Genomic DNA, 19,886 nt, shown 5'->3' on the forward strand with positions numbered 1-19,886 from the left:
CAATGACAACATTGTCCGAATTTTCCAGCGACAAGACCCCTGTGAGCCAACAGCCCACAAGGGAAGGAAGATGTTTCTGAGCTTTCTATTGAATAAATTAAGATTTCCAGGTTAGGGCTACAGATTTCTATATTTTAAAAAGTTGAGGGCACTATTGGGGGTGAATTCTTGGAGTGCAGTTGTATAAAAGGATTTTGTGTTTCTCGTTGTGATATGAAGAAGATTTGACCTTGAGCAACTTGCTCAAAGTCTCAGTTTAACATATTGATCAGTTTTAACTGATTTTACCCAGACTAGTTTCCATGAGCCCAGGCTGTTGATGGGTGGGGGGTGGTGTGCAGAGAGAGACAGAGAAAGGAAACTAAAAAGCAAAACACAACCACCAGCAATGCCTGGAAACTTGCTGTGTGACTAACCGTCCCTGTTGAGACTTGCTTCCCTGAAAGTTTTGGCAGGGACCACAAATGATAGCCTTACAATGCCACATCATCTGAATATTTTAACAACCCTCCTGGAAGGGATTCTCAGCAGTGGCATGGAAGTGAAACAGCAACCTGTAGCTTGGCAGAGGGCTCAGGCTCTCTTTATTTCAAGTTGTTGCGAAAGAAGGACCTCTTTCTTGGGGAAGGAAAGGGTCTGGGAGGCAGGACAGATTTGGGAAGGTGAAATCAGACCTAAGCCCCAGTATTCTGCCTGGGAAGTGAATCTCTGGTGTGAATAAATCTGGTGGTTAGAAAATAAATGCTGTCTTCAGCTGCTGGAGAGCAAAACAGAATCCTAAACCAGATCTTCTGCAGCTGGCCACAGACCCCTTAGGGAAGAACCAGGATTGCCACACAAAAGCAAGCCTGGCTCTGTCTATAAGCATATTTTCTTTAGGCATTTAAATCCATATGCTCTCAAGGGGCATACCACTCAGCTTGCAGGAACTGGTACGTAACAGAAAAGGGAGAAAAGATGGAAGTGTGGATAAGGGGTGGCCAGGGGAGGAGACCAGAAGGTGGCTGGAAGCACATGTCCTGGGGAGAAGAAATAGATGAGGGGCACAAAGAAGGGTGAGGAGCACTGGGGGAAAGCTCTGAGGAAGTAACTGGATCACACGGTACATACACAGCCTGCAATTTAGAATTAACTTGGGATAGCAAATTAGACTTAATGCAGGGTAGCAAATCATTAGGTCTTTGGCAAACATTAGCTCCCTGCCATCATCTATTCCCTTCATGAACACTATTTTATTCAAACATTTATTCCCAAGCATGCTTTCCTAGTAACCTTGGGACCCATTCTTGTATTCCTGAGAGGCTGTTTTTTCCACCACAGTATCAGACTGTTAGTTTCCAAAATGATAACTGCCCACTGCATGCCAACAACACACTGGTCCTATCCCAGGCACTGAGGCCACAGGGATGGCTACCTGGACCAGGGAATGTGACTTCCCCTTGACAGCACTCATGCCAGGCAGCTCCTCAGTGCAGGTTATCTCAGGTAGGTGAGGAGAGAATGCTGGACGGACCCCTTAAGTAACCTCAGACCTTCTCCTGAGCTCCCAGATGCAGCCCCAATCCCTGAGGAACGAGAGCATAAGGGTGGTAGTATTTCTAACCTCAGGCTGCACCATCAAAGGGGCTGGCCCTTGCTCCTCAAAGTATTTACTGAGTCCCAGGACCAGCGGCAGTGGAGTCAATCACATAGGAACTAGTAAAAAAAAATAAAAAAAAAAAATGCAGGCTCCCAGGCCCCATCGCAGACCTAGTCAATAGGGGTCTTCATTTTAACCAGATCCCCAGGGCATTCATGGGCACTTCTTCTTCTTCTTTTTTTTTTTCCCTGAGAAGTACTGTTCTAGCAGATGCTGAAGTTATTGCCATTCAAAGCCTTAACATAAAAACTGTGGACAGATGAAGGCAGTGTGGTCCAGAGGAGTGAGTCCCACAAAGAGCTGGGAGCTCAGTCCCAACAATACTAGCAGTAGTCAGGAGGATCTTACTCCTGGCCAGCTAGGGGAAATGGACAAGTCCCCAACCTCCATGGCTCCAGTTTTCCACGTGCATAGTACTGGGAGTGGATGACAATAAGCTGCACGGTTCTTTCTAGATCTAAAATTCCAGGTCTATGAGTGTACTTCAGAAAACTCTAATTTTCTGCCCTCTTTACAATGAAGTAGTGGTTTTAATAACCAGGCACAGTGTTTGATATAGCATGGCATATGGCAGGGCTTAAGAAATAGTTTATTGAATGTTACGGTTTAGATATTGGTGTCCCCTGAAAGCTCATGTGTGAGAATGCATGACAGTTTAGAGGTGAATGATAGGATGATAAGAACCTTAAACTAATTAGCAAATTAATCCCCTCATAGAAATTAAATGAGTTGTGGGCTGGTAGGGTGTGGTTGGAGGAGGTGGTTCTTTGGGGACAGACATGCCTTTGGGGTTTGTATCTGGTGAGGAGAGCTGCTCTCTGCTTCCGGGTGCCCTGCCCCAGCTACTTTCCCCTGACATCTGCCTCGCCTAGGGACCCATCTATGGACTGAGACCACAGAAACCGTGAGCCACAAAATAAATTTTCCTCCTCTAATTGTTAGGTGTTTGGGGCACAGCAATGAAAAAGTTGACTAAATCATCGAATAAAGTGACATAGCTATAGTCCCCTCTATTCAAGCTTCACCTGAAAAATGAAAATGTGCGGTGAGCTGCCGGGATAACCACCAAACCAGAGTATCCATCAGGGTTAAATGACACTTCTGAGGGCAAAGGAAGCAACTTAAGATATCTAAATCCAAAACTCTAGCTGGGCATGGTGGCACATGCCTATAATCCCAGAGCTTGGGAGGCTGAGGCAGGAGGATCATGAGTTCAAAGCCAGCCTTAGCAAAGGCTAGGCACTAAGTCAGTGAGACCCTGTCTCTAAATAAAAAATACAAAAAAGGGCTGGGGATGTGGCTCAGCGGTTGAGTGCCACCAAGTCCAATCTCTGGTACACCCAACCCCCAGGAAAAAAAGCTCTCTGGGGTGGGGCCTGGCATAGGTTTAAAAAACTCTATCTAGAAAATTCTAACATGCAGTAAGAATTACTGCCTGGAGTAAAAACTGACCATCAGCCAACCTGGTACTTGATAAATGCCAACACCAATAGTTACAAATTCCTATTTCCAAGGGAGCTCAGCAGGGAGCAATGGTGGGGACAGTGGTAATGCATGAAGAGTATGCTCCATCCAGAGAGCTCTGGCCCACCGAGGCCAGGTGGCAACAAGGGTCTGATGCTGCCAGATCTTCTAGTTTTTCAAAAAAATTGAATATATTGATTTATTGTGAAATTTCTTGATCAGAAGAAAGAAAGAAAAGAAGAAAGGAAGGGAGGGAGGGAGGGAGGGAGGGAGGGAAAGAAAATTAAATCCTGTACAAGCCAAACAAAGTATATGCATGTTCAACGTGATCCAAATGCACTGACAGTTTGACCCCTCTGGCTGAAAGTGCAGTCTGCCCAGTGCTGAGCAGTACCTTGTGCAGAGCCTGGGGGAAGACCCCTTATTGGGCAGATCAAATAAAACACAACACTTCTCAAGTATAGCAGTGACTGTGCTGTGATGCAGGAAGCAAAATTGAAAGAAAAAATTACCCACGCTTGTCTGACTTATCTGTTAACTGAGGACAAGGTGAAAGGCTAATTAAACTGGGTGCTGTATATACAGGGTTTCCTAGGAAAGTTGATTTCTTATACTAAGAAAGTTCTGAGGAGAGTTCTTGAAATAACATATACCAATATCATCATACAGAGAAAAGCAGGCATTCAAAAAGGAAAAGTTTCCTTAACCTAATTTTAAAAATCCTTGTTAAAATTTTAGTGCAGGTCTCCCACAACATTGTTGGTGGAAAGATGAGCTGAAATTTTCCTTCTGGAAAACAATCTAGCAGTGATATCAAGACCTTTCAACATTTTTGTGTCTCCCAATCAACTTATTCCACTTCTGGAAAACAAGCATGAGACAATCACGTTTACATGCACACAATCACCACAAAGATTTTCATTGAAACATTATTTACAACACTAAAATATGGGGCACAAACTAAATGGCCAGCAATAAAATAATGGTCAGGTAAACTTAATGACTGATTATTCAGGTGACAAAAATTTGCTGCCTTCAATGAATGTTTTCAAAGATTTTCTTCACTTGAAAACTGGCAAAATATTTTATTTTAGGGTTGCACAAGGGAATAAAAGCTAAGAATTATCACAAAAAGTCAAAACAATGAAAAGCTTGAAGGAGTGATATGGTAAAAAGGCTTTATGATTTCAATGTTTATCATTCAATTTTTAAAAATTATAACAAAATATAATATAAAAATTGCCATCTTAATAATTTTTAAATGTACAACTCAATGGGGGTAAGTGCATTTATACTGTTGTGCATCCAATCTCTAGAATTCTTTTCATCTGGTAAAACTAAAACTCTACCTCCATTAACTAGAAGCTCCTCATTTTCTCCTCCCCCAGTATCTAGGAACTAACAACCTACTTTCTGTTTCTACGAATGTAACTACTCTAGGTACCTTTTATAAGTGAAATCAGACAATATTTTTTTCTATTGACTACCCTAACCCATGTTGTAGTTTGTTTCAGAGTTCCCTTCCTTTTTCAAGCTGTATAATATTTCATTTTATACATTTATACATACGTGTGTGTGTATACAAACATACATATATATATAATATTCTGTTTAGTCATTTATCATTTGTCAATGAATACCTGAGTTGTCTCCATACTTAGACTACCATGAATAATGTTGCTTATGAACATGGCTATATAGATATCTTTGCTTCCAATTTTTTGGTGTATGTGTCCAGAAGTGGAATTGTTGATTATAGTAATTCTATTTTCAATTTCTATTTTTAGTAAATGCCACCATATTTTCCATAGTAGCTATACCATAGAGTTTTTAGTAATAATAGTAATGGCAAATGCTTTCATGATACTGTCAAGTAAAAGAAGGAAGCTGTAACTTACACATACAGTCTAACCTTAACTATGCAAAAAAAAAAAAAAGATATAGGAAAAAAGATGAAGTAACTACATAAAATTGTTAGCCAATAATAGTGGTTTCCACTGGATTGTGGTCAGGAGCAGATTTCTATTCTCCTTTCCGAATTTTGCACTTATTTTCTGTGTTAAATATATGCTACACTGATGATCAAAAAAAATTGAAAAAAAGTTTAGTAGAAAACTTTTGGTCAACACATCATACACTGTGCTAAGTCAGAATAGTTTGTTCAGTTCACTAAGTTTATTAAAGGGAACACACAACATACACACACACACACACACACACACACACACACGACCTTTTTTTCCCCTTTGATAACCAAAGAAGGAAACACTAGATAATTAAATTCATCTCTCAAAATTTTTAGCCCACTATAATATTAATCCCAGCCCTCAACCGAAGTCAGCCTGTCTTTTCCTCCTCCTAGTCCTACTTGACAGGGCTTTTAAAAGTCTTTCCTGCTCAGGCAGGACCTGTGATCCGGCTGGGACAGCTGACCTGGAATCTGCAAACAGCAAGGCTTGCAGACTGTCTACCTTTGGGGACTGCGCAGAATTCTCTTTCATGGGCCCCCAGCCGCTCTTTCCAGGCCAGTGGCTGACCCTTATTCTCACCGAGTCCCTGGCCTGGGTCAGCTTAGTTTTCTTTCAATAGTTGGTAAATTGCCTTAGCACCAGGGAAGAGACAGTAAACTAGATTGAGGAGGGAGGGATGGAGGAAAATGGGAAGGAAGGGACTTGAAGGATTAATGAGCTGATTTCCATAAAGGCTTTGACATCTTGGGGTGAAAAGCAGCCTGTAAGAGCAGAAATCCAGTCCTTTCCTTAGGCCACGTTGCCAGCTGGCCATTCATCACCCAAATTCCCCAACAGCTCCATGGCTATTGCTCAACCACCTCATATAAATCCTTATTAATCTTGCAAAGTCAAAATACCAAATACACGACAAAAGTCTTTATGTGCCCTCAATTTCAGAGTCAAAATTTAAAAACTGAATTGGTGATCCCATGGCTCCAATGAATTTTTTAAAAACCTTTTCTGGGAATAAAAGGACAAATAAATGACACATCCACTAAAATTTTTGTACTTATTGGACTGAATGAACTGAGGCTAATGATCAAATAAATTTAGGAGGAAAAAGGTGTTGGTGCTAAAATTTAAACGAACATTTTTTTTTTTGCCATAATATCATTTTTTCATAGCTTATATTAAAAAGATACAGAAAATCCTTAGTGGGCTCAAAAGAACATTTATTCTTCTTTCATGTGTAAATTTCAAGGGACATAAAGAAGCAGTGGAATTTGGAATATTCTGCGTTGTAACATCTTCATGGGAAAGGCAGGTGAAGGGAAGATGGGTCTGTTTTCAAAGGGGACCACTAGGACCTGAGTGGGTTATCTGAGCATGGAGCTAAGTGGTGTAGACAAACACCTCCTGAAGCAAGATGCCCTAGGGACATGGCAGGCATGGGGCAGGCTGATGCTTCATCACTTGTCCCCAATTCTATAATTTCCTCTTCAGGATCATCAGGGTTATCCTGTCAATGGTGTAGACAATATTGGAAGACGGATACAAAGCTTTGGAATGCATTGTGCTTTAGCAGCATGTTTTCCTTCCAAACTCTATTCCAGTCTCTAAACACATCCTGACTAATGCTGGTAGAAGTGAGTTGGGGAGCAAGAGGAAGCTGGTGTTAGGAACCATCCAGACCACCCACCAAGTGGAAAGTTCACACTTGGATAATAGAGAGTTGACTGTACTGGAAACAGAAAGTGGCTTTCCTGGATTCTGGGCAAGGAAGGTAGAAACCCAGTGAACTGCAGTGATTCATGCCTTTATTTTCTAGGGCATGGAGAAAAATCAAGAGAAGGGTGGGGGACAGTGATGATGATGATGAGAAGCCCAACTGGAGAGTAATAATAGGGGCCACCGGGAAGGCTTATAAAGAAATTCCCCAGCTGAACAGGAAGCTGGGGTGACTCTGTGAGCCAATGCCTGGTGGGTCACTACTCCTTCTCCATCCCAGGCAACAAGAAAGGCTGGACTCAGGAAGCAGGTGGGCAATGACCTTCTATGAGACCCATGACAGAGTAGCAAGCTAAGGGGCCAGAAACTTCTTCGCTATAGGACTTTTTTTTTTTTATTTTAATATTTATTTTTTAGTTTTTGGCGGACACAACATCTTTGTTTGTATGTGGTGCTGAGAATCGAACCCGGGCCGCACGCATGGCAGGCGAGCGCGCTACCGCTTGAGCCACATTCCCAGCCCTTCGCTATAGGACTTTAAGAACTGGAGAGTTTGGAGGCTTGGGATAGTTCTGGCTGGAAGGAGGGTTAACAGGATGATTTCTGGAGAGCCCCAACTTCCTGATCCCCCCGAAGTAATAGCTAGGAGGATCTGACCTGTTAATAGGTAACCAGCTGAGTACAAATGTGACTACAAGTCCCTGTTCTCCCAGGAAATGTGTTCTGGGGGAGCTAAGAGTCCACTGAAGGCAAATAGGACAAGGCTGAGGGGAAGAGTTTATGGTTAGGCAATTTTTACCCTCTAAATAAAATGGAGAAAACAAAATTTAGATTAAAAATGAGAGATTCAACATAACTTTGTTGGCATTTTAGATGCTAGAGAATTTCCCCATCAACATCCCTGTCCAAAGCTATTGCTGGTCAATCACTAAGGCCTGCTGTGTGGGATATCTGCCAATGGCTCCCCTTCACCCAAGCTTCCTTAAGGAACTTTCACTGTGGCTTCTGCATGTTTCCTCAGCCTTATTCTGTGCCACATGGGAAGGCTAATTTTCTTATACTTCTTCAAACCTACCCTGCCATTTCAAACTGCCATAGTTCTGCTTATGCTATTACTTAAGTCTGGAATTCTCCTCTTTGCCTTGGCCATTTGGCATAAATTTCTTCTCTTTCTTTCTTTCTTTTCTTTTCTTTTTTTCTTTTTTTTTTTTTTTGGTATTGGGGATTGAGCCCAGGGGTGCTTAATCACTGAGCCACATCCCCAGCCCTTCCTTTATTTTTGATTTTGAGACAGGGCCTCACTAAGTTGCTGAAGCTGGCTTTGAACCTGCAATCTTCCTGCCTCAGCCTCTCAAGTCACTGGGATTACAAGGTAATGTCACAGTATGTGGTCAATTTGGCAGAAATTCAAATCATCTCTTGATGGTCAATGTCAGCCCTCCCTGCTTCCTCCTCTGGGCTACTCCTGTACCACATAAATCTGTCACTTAAAAATGTTGAATGAAAATCATCTACTTACATATCTTTTACCTCTGGTGGCCCTTAAAGCCAGAACGACTTCTCTCTGTGTATCCCCACCTCTCCTAAGACAAAAGTTGACCTGTAGCCTTTGCTTAACAATATTTTCTTGGACCAAAATGATCTGTGGGCCTTATGCCACCCATTACTTGATTTGCCATATAAGGTGGGGGACCTAACGAAAGTAAAAAATAAGCACATTTTTTAAAAAAATAAAGAAGAGAGGCTGCTCTCTCAGCAGACTGCAGCATGGAATGTGGTGAGGAAGTGCGTGGGTCTTCTCTGGACCCAGTTGCTGGGTACTTACCGTCCTACCAGTATCAGGTACACCAACATACATTTGAACACAGTGTTACAGACAACACTTCCTGTATATTAAATGCAGAATTCTTTTTATTCCTTCATCTTTCACATACAAAAAGTATTAAGTTCCAAAATAAATGAACAACGGCAAGGATGAAAAAAAGAAGTAGCCCCCTTCTTTGCCTTGCACTGTCAGGCTATCCTAGTGCCCACCTGAAAATGGCGACTTCCCTCTCCTGTTCCTATCCTTGCCCTAGGATATCTCTCTGAGCTTCAGTGCTGCTCAAGTCTGACATCAATCCCACATCTGTGAGCTGCCAGGGTACTTAAGAGTTTGTAGCACATGATTGAGAGAATCACTGTCTTTCACTGTTTATTTCTAACACAGGGCACATAATGGATATTAGCTACTTGGTGGGCAGTAAAAATCCACATTATGGGCTGGGGCTGTAGCTCAGGGGCTGAGGCTGTAGCTCAGTGGTAGAGCGCTTGCCTCACATGTGTGAGGCGTTGGGCTCGATCCTCAGCACCACATAAAAATAAATAAATAAAGATATTAAAGAAAAAAAAAACTACATAGAGTAGTAACTCAGCAATTTTAGAAAAATCGTCAGGAAAATATTTTTCTTCTTTCTTTACTACAACCCAAAGTTCTACAAGGATACATACTCCAGTAAGTTTAGAAAACTCATGCCAATGACTTTTAAAACTCTCCACAAGTAGATAATGGCAACTTTCGAATGTGCTGCTAACCCCAATAACTCCTTGCTAACGTGGGGTTTTAACATACCTCTTTGCCAGCCAGAGTTTGGCTTTGGTACAAACAGTGATGTCAGTCAGCTCCTGAAGAAAGTCTGAATCCGTTCTGTGTTTGGAGTCCGTGTAGGCTTTTAACAAATGAAAAACCTAAGCCAAGAGAGAGAAAAAGCAACATCCTGCTGTGAAAATGTATCTTTCCTAAATGCTCAGTTCCTCCCTTTAGGTTTCCTCCAAATACTCCCCTTGGAGAAAACAGACACCTGCAGAATGTGGTGCTGCTCTCTGCAGAGAAGTATGTTGATTTTGGAGGAGGGAGCAGTGGTGTCAAACCTGCAGCCTTGACCCACAGTTGTGCTCTGTGTCCCTCACACAATTCCAAAAATTGGGACTATTCTGTGACCACACAAAAACTTATTATTAGAAACAATCTATCCATTTATTTCAGCAAAGAAACACAAATATGTCAGTAGTTTTACATGAAAATAAAATGTGCATTTTCAAGTCAGTCTATTTTGAGTGTCCAAACTGGTTTAACACTGTGGGTTCATCAGAATAGTTTTGACTAAAGGAGCAGGCACACCAATGCTTGCCTTTGCAAATATTGAATAATGATGTTTGGAACGAGATTTATGTGTGTGTGTGTGTGTGTGTGTGTATTTTTTAAAGCAGAACTACCCTTAGAGGTCAGAAGTGGGGACAACAATGCAGATGTGTACCCCCCAGCCTTACATGACATTATACACTAGAATTAAACAGAGCAAAGCAGGTCCTGTTGTCTCTCTGGTGCCTATATTTAGAATGATGGCCATAGTTCCAACAGATAAGTGACAAAGGCCAAGTGCAAGTGTGTGTGCTCAATTCACACTCAGCAATGACATCCACGAAGCCTCTGAGAGGAGTACAAATCTGCAGGGAATGAAAGAGAATAAGGGGGTGGGCAAGAGTCTTTGACCTTAGCTAGTGCCAAGGAGAAGGATACAAGTCAGAGAAATCCTTGGTTTCAGCTCCTTTATCTAAATCCAGGGGAAGAGGTGGGTGGAGGAAAGCAAGAAGAGATAAAGGCACCAAGAACTTTGAAGCCTATTTTAATGGTATTTGTTTTCTTTCCCTATTCAGATCCTTTGCTGGAGCTGCAGATGATTTTTTCTAAGTAAACAGAATCAACTTTTTCTTCTTTCCCACCTGCCAACAAGAGGCTGGGCTGACGGTAGTAAAATAATTGAGAGTTCAATATGGAAAGGAGTTACAAGAAATGTGAGAGGCCAAGATAAAATAGATCAGGTCAGGAATAGCGGTACACCCCTGTAACCCCAGGAACTAGGAAGGCTGAAATAGGAGGATCATAAGTTCAAGGCCAGACAGGGCAATTTAAGGAGACCCTATCTCAAAATAGGGATATAGCTCAAAGGTAGAATGCTCCTGGGTTCAATTCTCAGTCCCCCCGCCGCCCCCCCACAAAAAAAAAAAAAAAACCAAAACAACACAACAAACAAATAAAACCCCCCAGAGCTGTCAGAACCTTGCTGGGTGACCTGCCAGGTATTCTGAGATCAGACATCTGCAATCACTACCAAGAAATACATGCTGAGCACATTCTGTTTGGAGAATCAAAGTAAGTTTTGATTACTCTGCTATATGTTACTACTATTTTTTTTTTTTCTGAAACAGAAGTAACTGTATAGAAGAATGCACACAGTCCCAGTGTGGAGACTGGAAATGCTTTCTCTAATAAAGGATCTGTTATTTCAGAAGCAACAGATCAGATGTCGATCCTTCACCACACCCCCGCAGGGACCCAAACCACCCGGCCTGGAGTCTGCAGAAGTGGGTCTGGCTGGGGCTTCTGTTCTTATGTGGTAACTGCCAGAGGGAAAAATACCTCCCTCAGCCTCAACCCCACTGTCCTGAAAGAGCTGGCACAGTCACTGGGCCTTGCTTTCTTTTCTCCACAGCTGCACAAAACCAACCACCAAGGCTTTTCATGGTGTCACAGGATTGTAATTAATCAGCAGACACCAGCAAAATACATGACTTTGGAATTTACTTGTAAAGAAAGCTGTGAGATTTTCAAATGCTTCTCATTTAGAAGCAATCACTTCAAAAATAACTCCTGATGGATGTTTAAACTTAGTCCTATATTTGCTCACCTTGCTTGGCAAAAACAAGACTGTTTTTGAAACGCTTGGTAGCTCTGGTTTAGGAAAATCAGCCTACAGGCCCATCAGTTCTGTTACCCAGGGTACAAACCAGACAACAATTGTGATCCTGGTTATTCATCAGGAAGGGAGAGTGATCTGTTTCCATGGGTCAAATGGAGAGAGAGGTACACTTAGAAGAACTGGCAGAAAGAAGCAAGCAGAGTGACAGAGCAATATAAATGAAGCACAGAATCAGAGCAGTCACAGAGGAAATGGAGTAGAAAGGACAGGGAGAAGAAAAACAGAGGAAGGGGAGAGGGAAGAAAAGTTTTAAAAGCAAATGTATTAAGTAAGTTAGTAATTTTTAGATAATATTTTTTTCTTTAAGAAAATTAATGAAAATATTTGAACACACAACCACCCTCACATGACATTTAGTGTTGGGTTCAAGGAAAAAGAGGCCATCTTTTGGTGTGAGGTCCAGGCATACAGCCAGGCCTCTGGAACTGGGATCTACAGTGAGATCCAGGCATATTAGGTAGCTCCAACCTGAAAGGTCATTTGTCCACCAGCTCTTAAGGCTAGGCAAGGCTACTCCTTCTCCTTTTCCCTCTAGCCTACAGTTCTGATCCAGAAGAACTTCTGGGCTAAGAGCATGGTTGGGCCCAGGCCTGGGATAATTTGCAAACAGCCTGTATCCCATACTGTCCTGAACCAAGCACAGAAAATCCAAAGCTGCTAGATCCAAGGTGGAGGGTGATTAACTGAACACACATGAGAACTCTGAGAAGTTTGGTGGGGTTTGTTGTTGTTTGGTGACACTGGGGACTGAACTTAAGGGGTGCTCTACCACTGAACTATATCCTCAGACCTTTTAATTTTTACTTTGAAACAGCGTCTCACTAAGTTGCCCAGGCTGGCCTCCAACTTTTGCTCCTCCTGTCTCAGCCTTCTAAATTGCTGGTTTGCACAGCTGCATGACCATCACTTTCTCTTTTATTTTATATCTTTTTATTTATTTATTTATTTTTGGTACCAGAGATTAAACCCAGAAGTGCTTATGCACTAAGCTACATTCCCAGCCCTTTTTATATTTTATTTTGAGACACAGTCTTGCTAAATTGCTTAGGGCCTCACCAAACTTGCTAAGGCTGGCTTTAAACTTGTGATCCTCCTACCTCAGCCTCCTGAACCCCTGGGATTACAGGTGCATGCCACTGTGACAAAAAAAGATTTTAAATGGTATCAAAATATCGGCATTGCCAACAGAAAGAGTGAATCTTAACATAAACTATGGACTTTGGTTAATAATGATTATCAATATTGGTTCATTAGCTGTAACGGATGTACCACTCTAATGAAGATATTAATAATAGGAGAAAACTGGGGTGTCCAGGGAGGAGAGGAATATATGGGAACTTCCAATACTATCAATTTGATTTTTTGATAAATCTAAAATTATTCTTGAAAATAGTCTAGTCATTAAAAAACATACATGTTGATTCAGCTTGGGGGACCACCAAGCATCCTGTGTGACAAGAGCACAGCCAGGGTGTGCAGAGGATGGTGGGGTCAGACTGAGAAAGTACTTAAAGGTAACCTGCTGGGATGAGCATTGCCCTGTGGACAGCAGAGGCCTCTTCAGAGAGCACTTCAGTGGGGGAGCTGTGACCTGGAGAGGAAAAGTCAGTGGGTGTGGAGGGCCAGGACCACAGCAAGAGTCTAGACAAGAGATGGGCGCATTGAAACCAGGGCTCAAGGCCAACAGTCTGTGGGCTGAGGCTTTACTTGGCCCCTACAGTACTTTTAAACCAACATTTATGAATTGGGAGATCACATCGAAATCATCCTGATTCCCCAGTTCTTTTGGAAAGTCAAAAGATCTAGCTGTAGCTGGCCCACCTTCTTGCTGGCTGACAGTCACCTGGCTATAGCTGAGCAAAGTGTGGACAGAGAGGGCCATGAGTTTATCCTCACTGCCCGTCTTGGCTCACTTAGCTACCTGGCCTGAGCAGGGCTCTCATTTTGCAACTTTCCCATCTCACCCACCCCATCTCAACTCCAGCAGCAGTGGATTCAGAGGAAAGGATCCATTCTTCTGGGGGCTGCAAGGTAGGGCTTGACAACTGCTGTAGACACGGAGCTGAGGGGCAGCTGGTGAACCAGGGGCATCTTTCAGGACCAGGTTCACAAGAGAATACACAACAGGTCTGAGAATGAGGGAGGGGACTTAGAGTCTGGCTGGGAACATCAAGGTTATGGCTGCTCTAATTAGGGCAAAACCAGGAATTCTTCTGTGAGGAAAGGAAGCTCAATTAATATCAGAACAATAATAATCAGAACAAACAGAGAACAGATAGTTATTACCCCTAGCTACAGCATGCCCCTCGGAGAAGGGTGAGGGGTAGACTTAGAGTTGTCAGCAAAAGAAAACAAAGAAAAGCTTTGTTGCCTTATGCCCAGTCACAAAGAGATCAAAAGTACAGAAGACCAACAGCACTGTCCATGACTATCACAGGCATGGGACGGTCAGCCCTGCCTTGGAAAGGGGTGGTCACTGAAGAAGCAGGAAATGCAGAAGGGGGCCAGAGAATGTGCTGGATTTCTTGCCCCTAAGACACAAGGCTCAATGAAACTCCATGTGGAGAACCTGGAAGTGGTTACCCTCTGTCCCCAACCCTACTCCAACTCTAAACAGAGAGAGCCAGGTGAGCCCCAGGCATCTGTGCAAAGCTCAGGGTCCACTTGGGCAGTACAAAATCTTAAAAGCAACTCCAGAGAGCAAAATATAAGGCTCTCTGAATAAATGCCACAGGCTTAAAAGGAGTCATGAGGCAGTTCCCTGAAAAAACTCACACTGCACCAGTAAAATATGTCTGGTTTATGCTGCTGGACTAAAATAGTGACTTGTGTTAGACAAGATCGAGATGATATATGGCTGTTTGGGAATGCAACGCTGAGATGGGTTTTCCTCTTCACCAAGCATGGCTTCCAGGCAATTTTCCCCCTTATAAAATCAACAGCAGCTGAGCTCCAGAAACCAGCGGGATCCAGCAATAACAGGACAGTGAGACAGGCCATGAAAAAGGCTAATGCCAGTAAGAAAAGAGATTCTTGTTTCAAAGGCTAGATCTCTATGAAGTGAATGAACTAGAACCATTAGCAATCCCAAACTCTTCAAGATCAACCAGTCCCTCCACTTTTGGAACTGTATTTTCTTAAAAGCAAATTCGATCTTTTCCTTTTGCAGCATGCAGACTGTGAGTGCGTACTTCTGACCCTATCACATTCAGCCAAGTATAAAAGTCCTGTCTCTGCCTTTCTGCCTCTTCTCTCTGCTTTGCTCTAACCCCCCAGCTAAGTCAGTGCTGCATTTTTCCAAGCTCAGTGTTTACACAGGGTTTTATTTCGGCTGGTAAAACATCTGTATTTTTTCAGGGACTTAAATAAATGATCTATGCCGGGAATGTACAGTATAGGGTGATGTCAGGCACCCTTTTTTTCTCGACTCACTGGGCAGAACAGGCAAACATTGTTTCAGCCTGTAGTTGGGAATGTGAATATTTATCCCGTCGACTTAATTCATACAAACAGAACTAAAGGCAGGCAGGCAGAAGTATTTTATGGTTGTAAGTCAGATTGCAAGCTGTGGGTGGGGGGAGGTTGAAGGAGGGATCTAAACTTTCTAATTCACAGAAACATGCCTAATCACATAACTGCTGAGAAACGGATACAGCAAAAGTCATTTAAAAGGCAGATCTATGCTTGCACAGATCTGTAAGAGAGAGAAAAGTTGTCTAACCTATATGTCATTTCTAATCATAATAAGGTAGGTTAGGATTTACTTTCTGCTTCAGGCATATCAATCAAATCCCAGCCCAACTGTGTTTTCTCAGGAGCACCCCTCTTGCTACAGACTTCCAAATTCAGGGCAATGCTTGCAAGGCATATGTACCTGCCTATGTCACAAGAACAGAGAGCTCAATGTCCTATTTTTTTATTGACAGACCAACTATTACCAGTCTTGAGGGTCAGTGTGGGCTACAGACAGAACCTTAAGAAACTGGAGCCCCTTGGTCCAGTTATTCCCTAGAAGAAGGACTTAGTGGGCATGTGCCACCCACACTCACCCACCAATTGAACATTTCACCAGGGCAGGCCAGGAAGCATTTCAAGTGGTTGCTCCCTGTCTACCAGATGAGACCACATCCTTAGGAAGGTCTTGGTAAGTTCCAAAAAGATGACTTCACTATATTATGTTGATGCTACCAGGAAGAGGACACTAATTACAAAGTATAATTGCTTCCTACCTGACTCTGGCTGGGGGAAGAGAATTGTAGGAAATAGGCCATAAATATCTTTAAGGCCTAAAATGTACAAAAATACCAACTCTGTGAGAACTGAGCAAATCACTTTGTGTCTCAAATCCACCCCTCCTTTCCAGAACATTCCCACAGTCCTGTTCAGAATCCAAAAGACCTTGTACCTAGATGATGAGAACAATCTAATCTGGCAGGTCTCCCCCTCTCCCACACAGATTTTACACACAGCTGTCAGAAGTTCTAAAGCCAAGCTCAGAGGTATCACTCCCAAGTTCAAAATCTGTCAATGACTTTCAATCTTCTCAAGAACTTACTGGGAATTGAAGATTCAACTAACCTTTCTGGTTTCACTTCCTGTACATTCTCTATTGCATAAAACCTGTTCTAAGGCCACAGGAGATGATTCCCCATTCCTGACAACCTAACAGCTTTAGAGTGAGTATATATTTATCTTGGATCATCTCTGGCCTGATGTTTCAATTTTTCAATACAATTAGGAGTCTTGTCACCCAGCAGTAGTGTCAAAGGCCCCTACACTGACATAAAATTGGTTCTAACCAAAGAATTTCTAATTTCACTTATGAGAAACTATGTATAAAAAATTAAGTTATATTTATTTGCAAAACAAGGCTCTGTTTAGATTCCTTAGGCGAACCCTTTTCTATACTGGCTAATTTATCTTTACTGTCTATCTGGATCTTCAACTATTGAGTTTCCTTAAAGATAGTACTGAGATCTGTAAGGAACTCTTTGATGTAGCAAACTTATTAATTAATGAAAAATAACAATTTGTTCAGTCAAAACACAACACAGAGCTGGGTGCTATGGCTCACGTCTATAATCCCAGTAGCTTGGGAAGCTGAGGCAGGAGGATTTCAAGTTCAAAGCCAGCCTCAGCAATAGCGAGGCACTAAGCAGCTCAGTGAGACCCTGTCCCTAAATAAAATACAAAAAAGGGCTGGGGATATGGTTCAGTGGTCAAGTTCCCCGGGTTCAATCCTCAGTACCCACTCCCCCCAAAAAACAAACAACACAGCAATGCAGGAGGGGGTAAGTGGATAGAAGAATAAATGAAAGGAAATTAGTCAATAATTGATCACTGTTGAAGCTGAGTGATGGATACACAGGGATAATTATATTACTTGTATACACTTAAAGTTTTCTACAATATGAAGTTTAAAATATTCAGAGAGGGAAGAAAAGAAAAAAACAGTAAAATGTATGTAAGATACAAAGATGAAATTAATAAAGAGCTATGATCTTGTGAAGGAAATAAGAAATGTGCATAAATAACTGAAGTTTAAGTGGAAAAAAATATAAGTGCTATAAGATAGAAAATACAAGGTCCAGAGATAAACTTGCTGGAAATTCTGCATATAGAAATAGGATAATGATAAAAATGACATTCAGGCTGTAGAGAAAAGACTGATTTATTCAAGAAAAAAATATTAAAACAACCAACCAGTCCTTTGAGAAATAATATAATTGGAAAACTACCTAAAGCCTTGTACTGAGATAAATTCCAGATAGAAAAAAAAAGAGTCCAATGTAAAAAAGAAACTACAAAAATGCTAGAGAAAAAAATGTTTTACAATCTTCAGGTAAAAAGGGTTTTTATGAAGAAGCTGGGTGTGGTGGCACACCTCTGTAATTCTAGCTACTGGGGAGGCTGAGGCAGGAGGATCACAAGTTCAAGGGCATTGTCAGCAATTTAGAAGACCTTATCTTAAAATACAAAATAAAAAGGGCTGGGGAGTAGCTCAGAGGTAGAGTGACACTAAGTTCAATCCATAGCACTCCACACAGACACACAAAAGAAGAAACCATGATGGATACAAAGGATGTATGGAAGTGTAAAAAGCACTGAGTACTTCTGCACACCAAAATCTACTGTGAATATTCAATAGTGAAGGTAAAAACTGGGGAAAATATTTGCTGATTCCTTATCAATAACAAAAATAAAGTTAAATATGGCAGGGATTCTAAGAGTTTTTCAGTTCATAGCACGTTCAGTACCTCAATAATATTTTCATGGTGCTCTCTTGGCCAAAGGAAATACCTAATAGTTTCATTAAGTAGGTATATCCAAACAACCCAGTAAGTATTTATGCCCTTACAAAGTAATGGTTGTTTAAAAAAATGATACACAAAAGTTAAAAGAACTTATGTGTATTACTTCATTCTTAAATAACCACAATACTTAACTCATGGGACCTGTGTGCCTATTGGATACTTCATAACTGCCCAAGCCTTAGAATCACTAGATTATACCACTTTAATTTCTGTTCCATGTTGATTTCTCGTGGCACTTGCTTTTTATCACAGTAACTATCAAATACTCAGTTTTACTACTATCAAAAGGAATGTAGTATAATTTAGAGTTGTTAACTCTAAATTACTTCAAGTCAGTAGTTCACATATCATCTGACAGATGGCAAGTGTCACTGTGCTTCTCCCCAAAATTTAAAATATCCCAAGCCTTGGCATACACTTTGGGAACTGCAAATATTTAGCAAATAATATAAACAAACAATTCACAGATGAAATACAAATAGCCAATAAACATGAGAAAATGTTTCATTATTGTTTAAAGAAGCACAACAATGTTTTTTTTTTTTCCAACTTATAAATTTGGCACAGAATCTTTTTTTTATTGAATGGGTAAGACCCAATTAATATCTGGATAAGAAAATGAATACTCATTCATCATTGGTGGGAATATAAATAGGCACTGCCTCTTTGGAGGGCAACCAGCAGAGCCATGTTGTTGCATACACAATGTGTCCCCCATGGTACTGGGGCAAAGCAGCAACCCAGAAGTCTAGCAGTTGCCATCAGAATGGAAAACACACTCTTTCTTCAATCTTGCAATATCTACTTCTAGGAGTTTATTTGCAGACATCCTTCCAGGGGCGGACTAAGATACAGATGCTCAAGGATAACCTTCAGCAACACTGGTTGTATCAGGAAAGTTTAGAAATGACCAATACAAAACCAGATGAAAACAATCATGGGATATTCCTACAAGTGGAGCCAAACTAAATAGCCATTCAAAAGAAGTGTTGAAGATATATATGGACAGAACTGGAAATATCCCCAAATCATACTTTTCTTTTTTTGGGTTGTGGAGGAGGAAATGTGCTGGGGATTGAACCCAGGGTTGCTTTACTACTAAGCTACATCTCCAGCCCTTTTTAATTCTTTTATTTTGAGATAGGATCTTGCTAAGTTTCTGAGCATTTTGTTAAGTTGCTGAAATTGGCCTCAAACTTGCAATCCTCCTGCCTTTTACCCTCCTCAATTGCTGGGATTACAGGCATGTTCCACCGTATCAGCTCCAAATCACACTTTTAAGTGAAAAGACAGGCTGTAAGGCACTGTGATCTCATTTTTATTAATAGTGGGGGGTAGGATTCTTATATTCAATGTTTCATATTTTTGTAATTTAGAAAGCTTTTACAATAAGAAAATACATTATTTTAAAATCTTTTCCTTTGAAAGAATTATACTCATTTTATTTGTAAAAACAGTAATCTGTGTACATTTCCTTCAGCTTATTCCAATAGTATAATTCCTTATATTAGTTTATATCAAAATTAGAAAATGAACAGGAACATTACTGTTAACAAGGCTATGTATCTTATTCAGTTTTCACCATTTTTTACACGCATTGTGGCAGGGGATAATTTTATCCAGTGTATGGATTTGTGTAAGTTCTACCACTATCAAGATACAGTGTGGTCCTATCATCACAAAGGAAGAGTATATTACTTTTGGAACAGAAACATTCATATATTTCTTAACTTCATTTTTAGAATGAAAATCCACATACTAATTATTGGGGCAGGTGGCTGTGTGGTATTTTTCACCAAAAGATGGAATTTTCAAAGCATCAGTACAACGAAGATCTCATGATATTGCCAAGGCATCTCCCTGGTGTCCTCCTCTGACATCTCAGTTGCAGCCCTGTGGCCCTGGAAGGGCAGATCAGAGGAGAAGAACATTGAGGGGAGAGAAGGGCTGCCCCTGGTGTGGACACGCAGCAGCATTCTCGAGAGTGGCA

At 41.3% G+C, this 19,886-nt stretch overlaps 1 protein-coding gene across 1 annotated transcript in view; it reads right to left on the reverse strand.

Moving 5' to 3' along the window:
• Nucleotides 1–19,886, reverse strand: part of Thada (THADA armadillo repeat containing) — a 313,209-nt gene that overhangs the window by 87,281 nt on the left and 206,042 nt on the right. The window contains exon 30 of the mRNA XM_076833305.2: nucleotides 9,395–9,510. Coding sequence (XP_076689420.2) covers nucleotides 9,395–9,510 — 116 coding nt within the window. The remainder of the gene's footprint in view (nucleotides 1–9,394; nucleotides 9,511–19,886) is intronic.

The sequence above is a fragment of the Callospermophilus lateralis genome, chromosome 14, assembly GCF_048772815.1.
Source record: "Callospermophilus lateralis isolate mCalLat2 chromosome 14, mCalLat2.hap1, whole genome shotgun sequence".
NCBI classification, from domain to species: Eukaryota; Metazoa; Chordata; class Mammalia; order Rodentia; family Sciuridae; genus Callospermophilus; species Callospermophilus lateralis.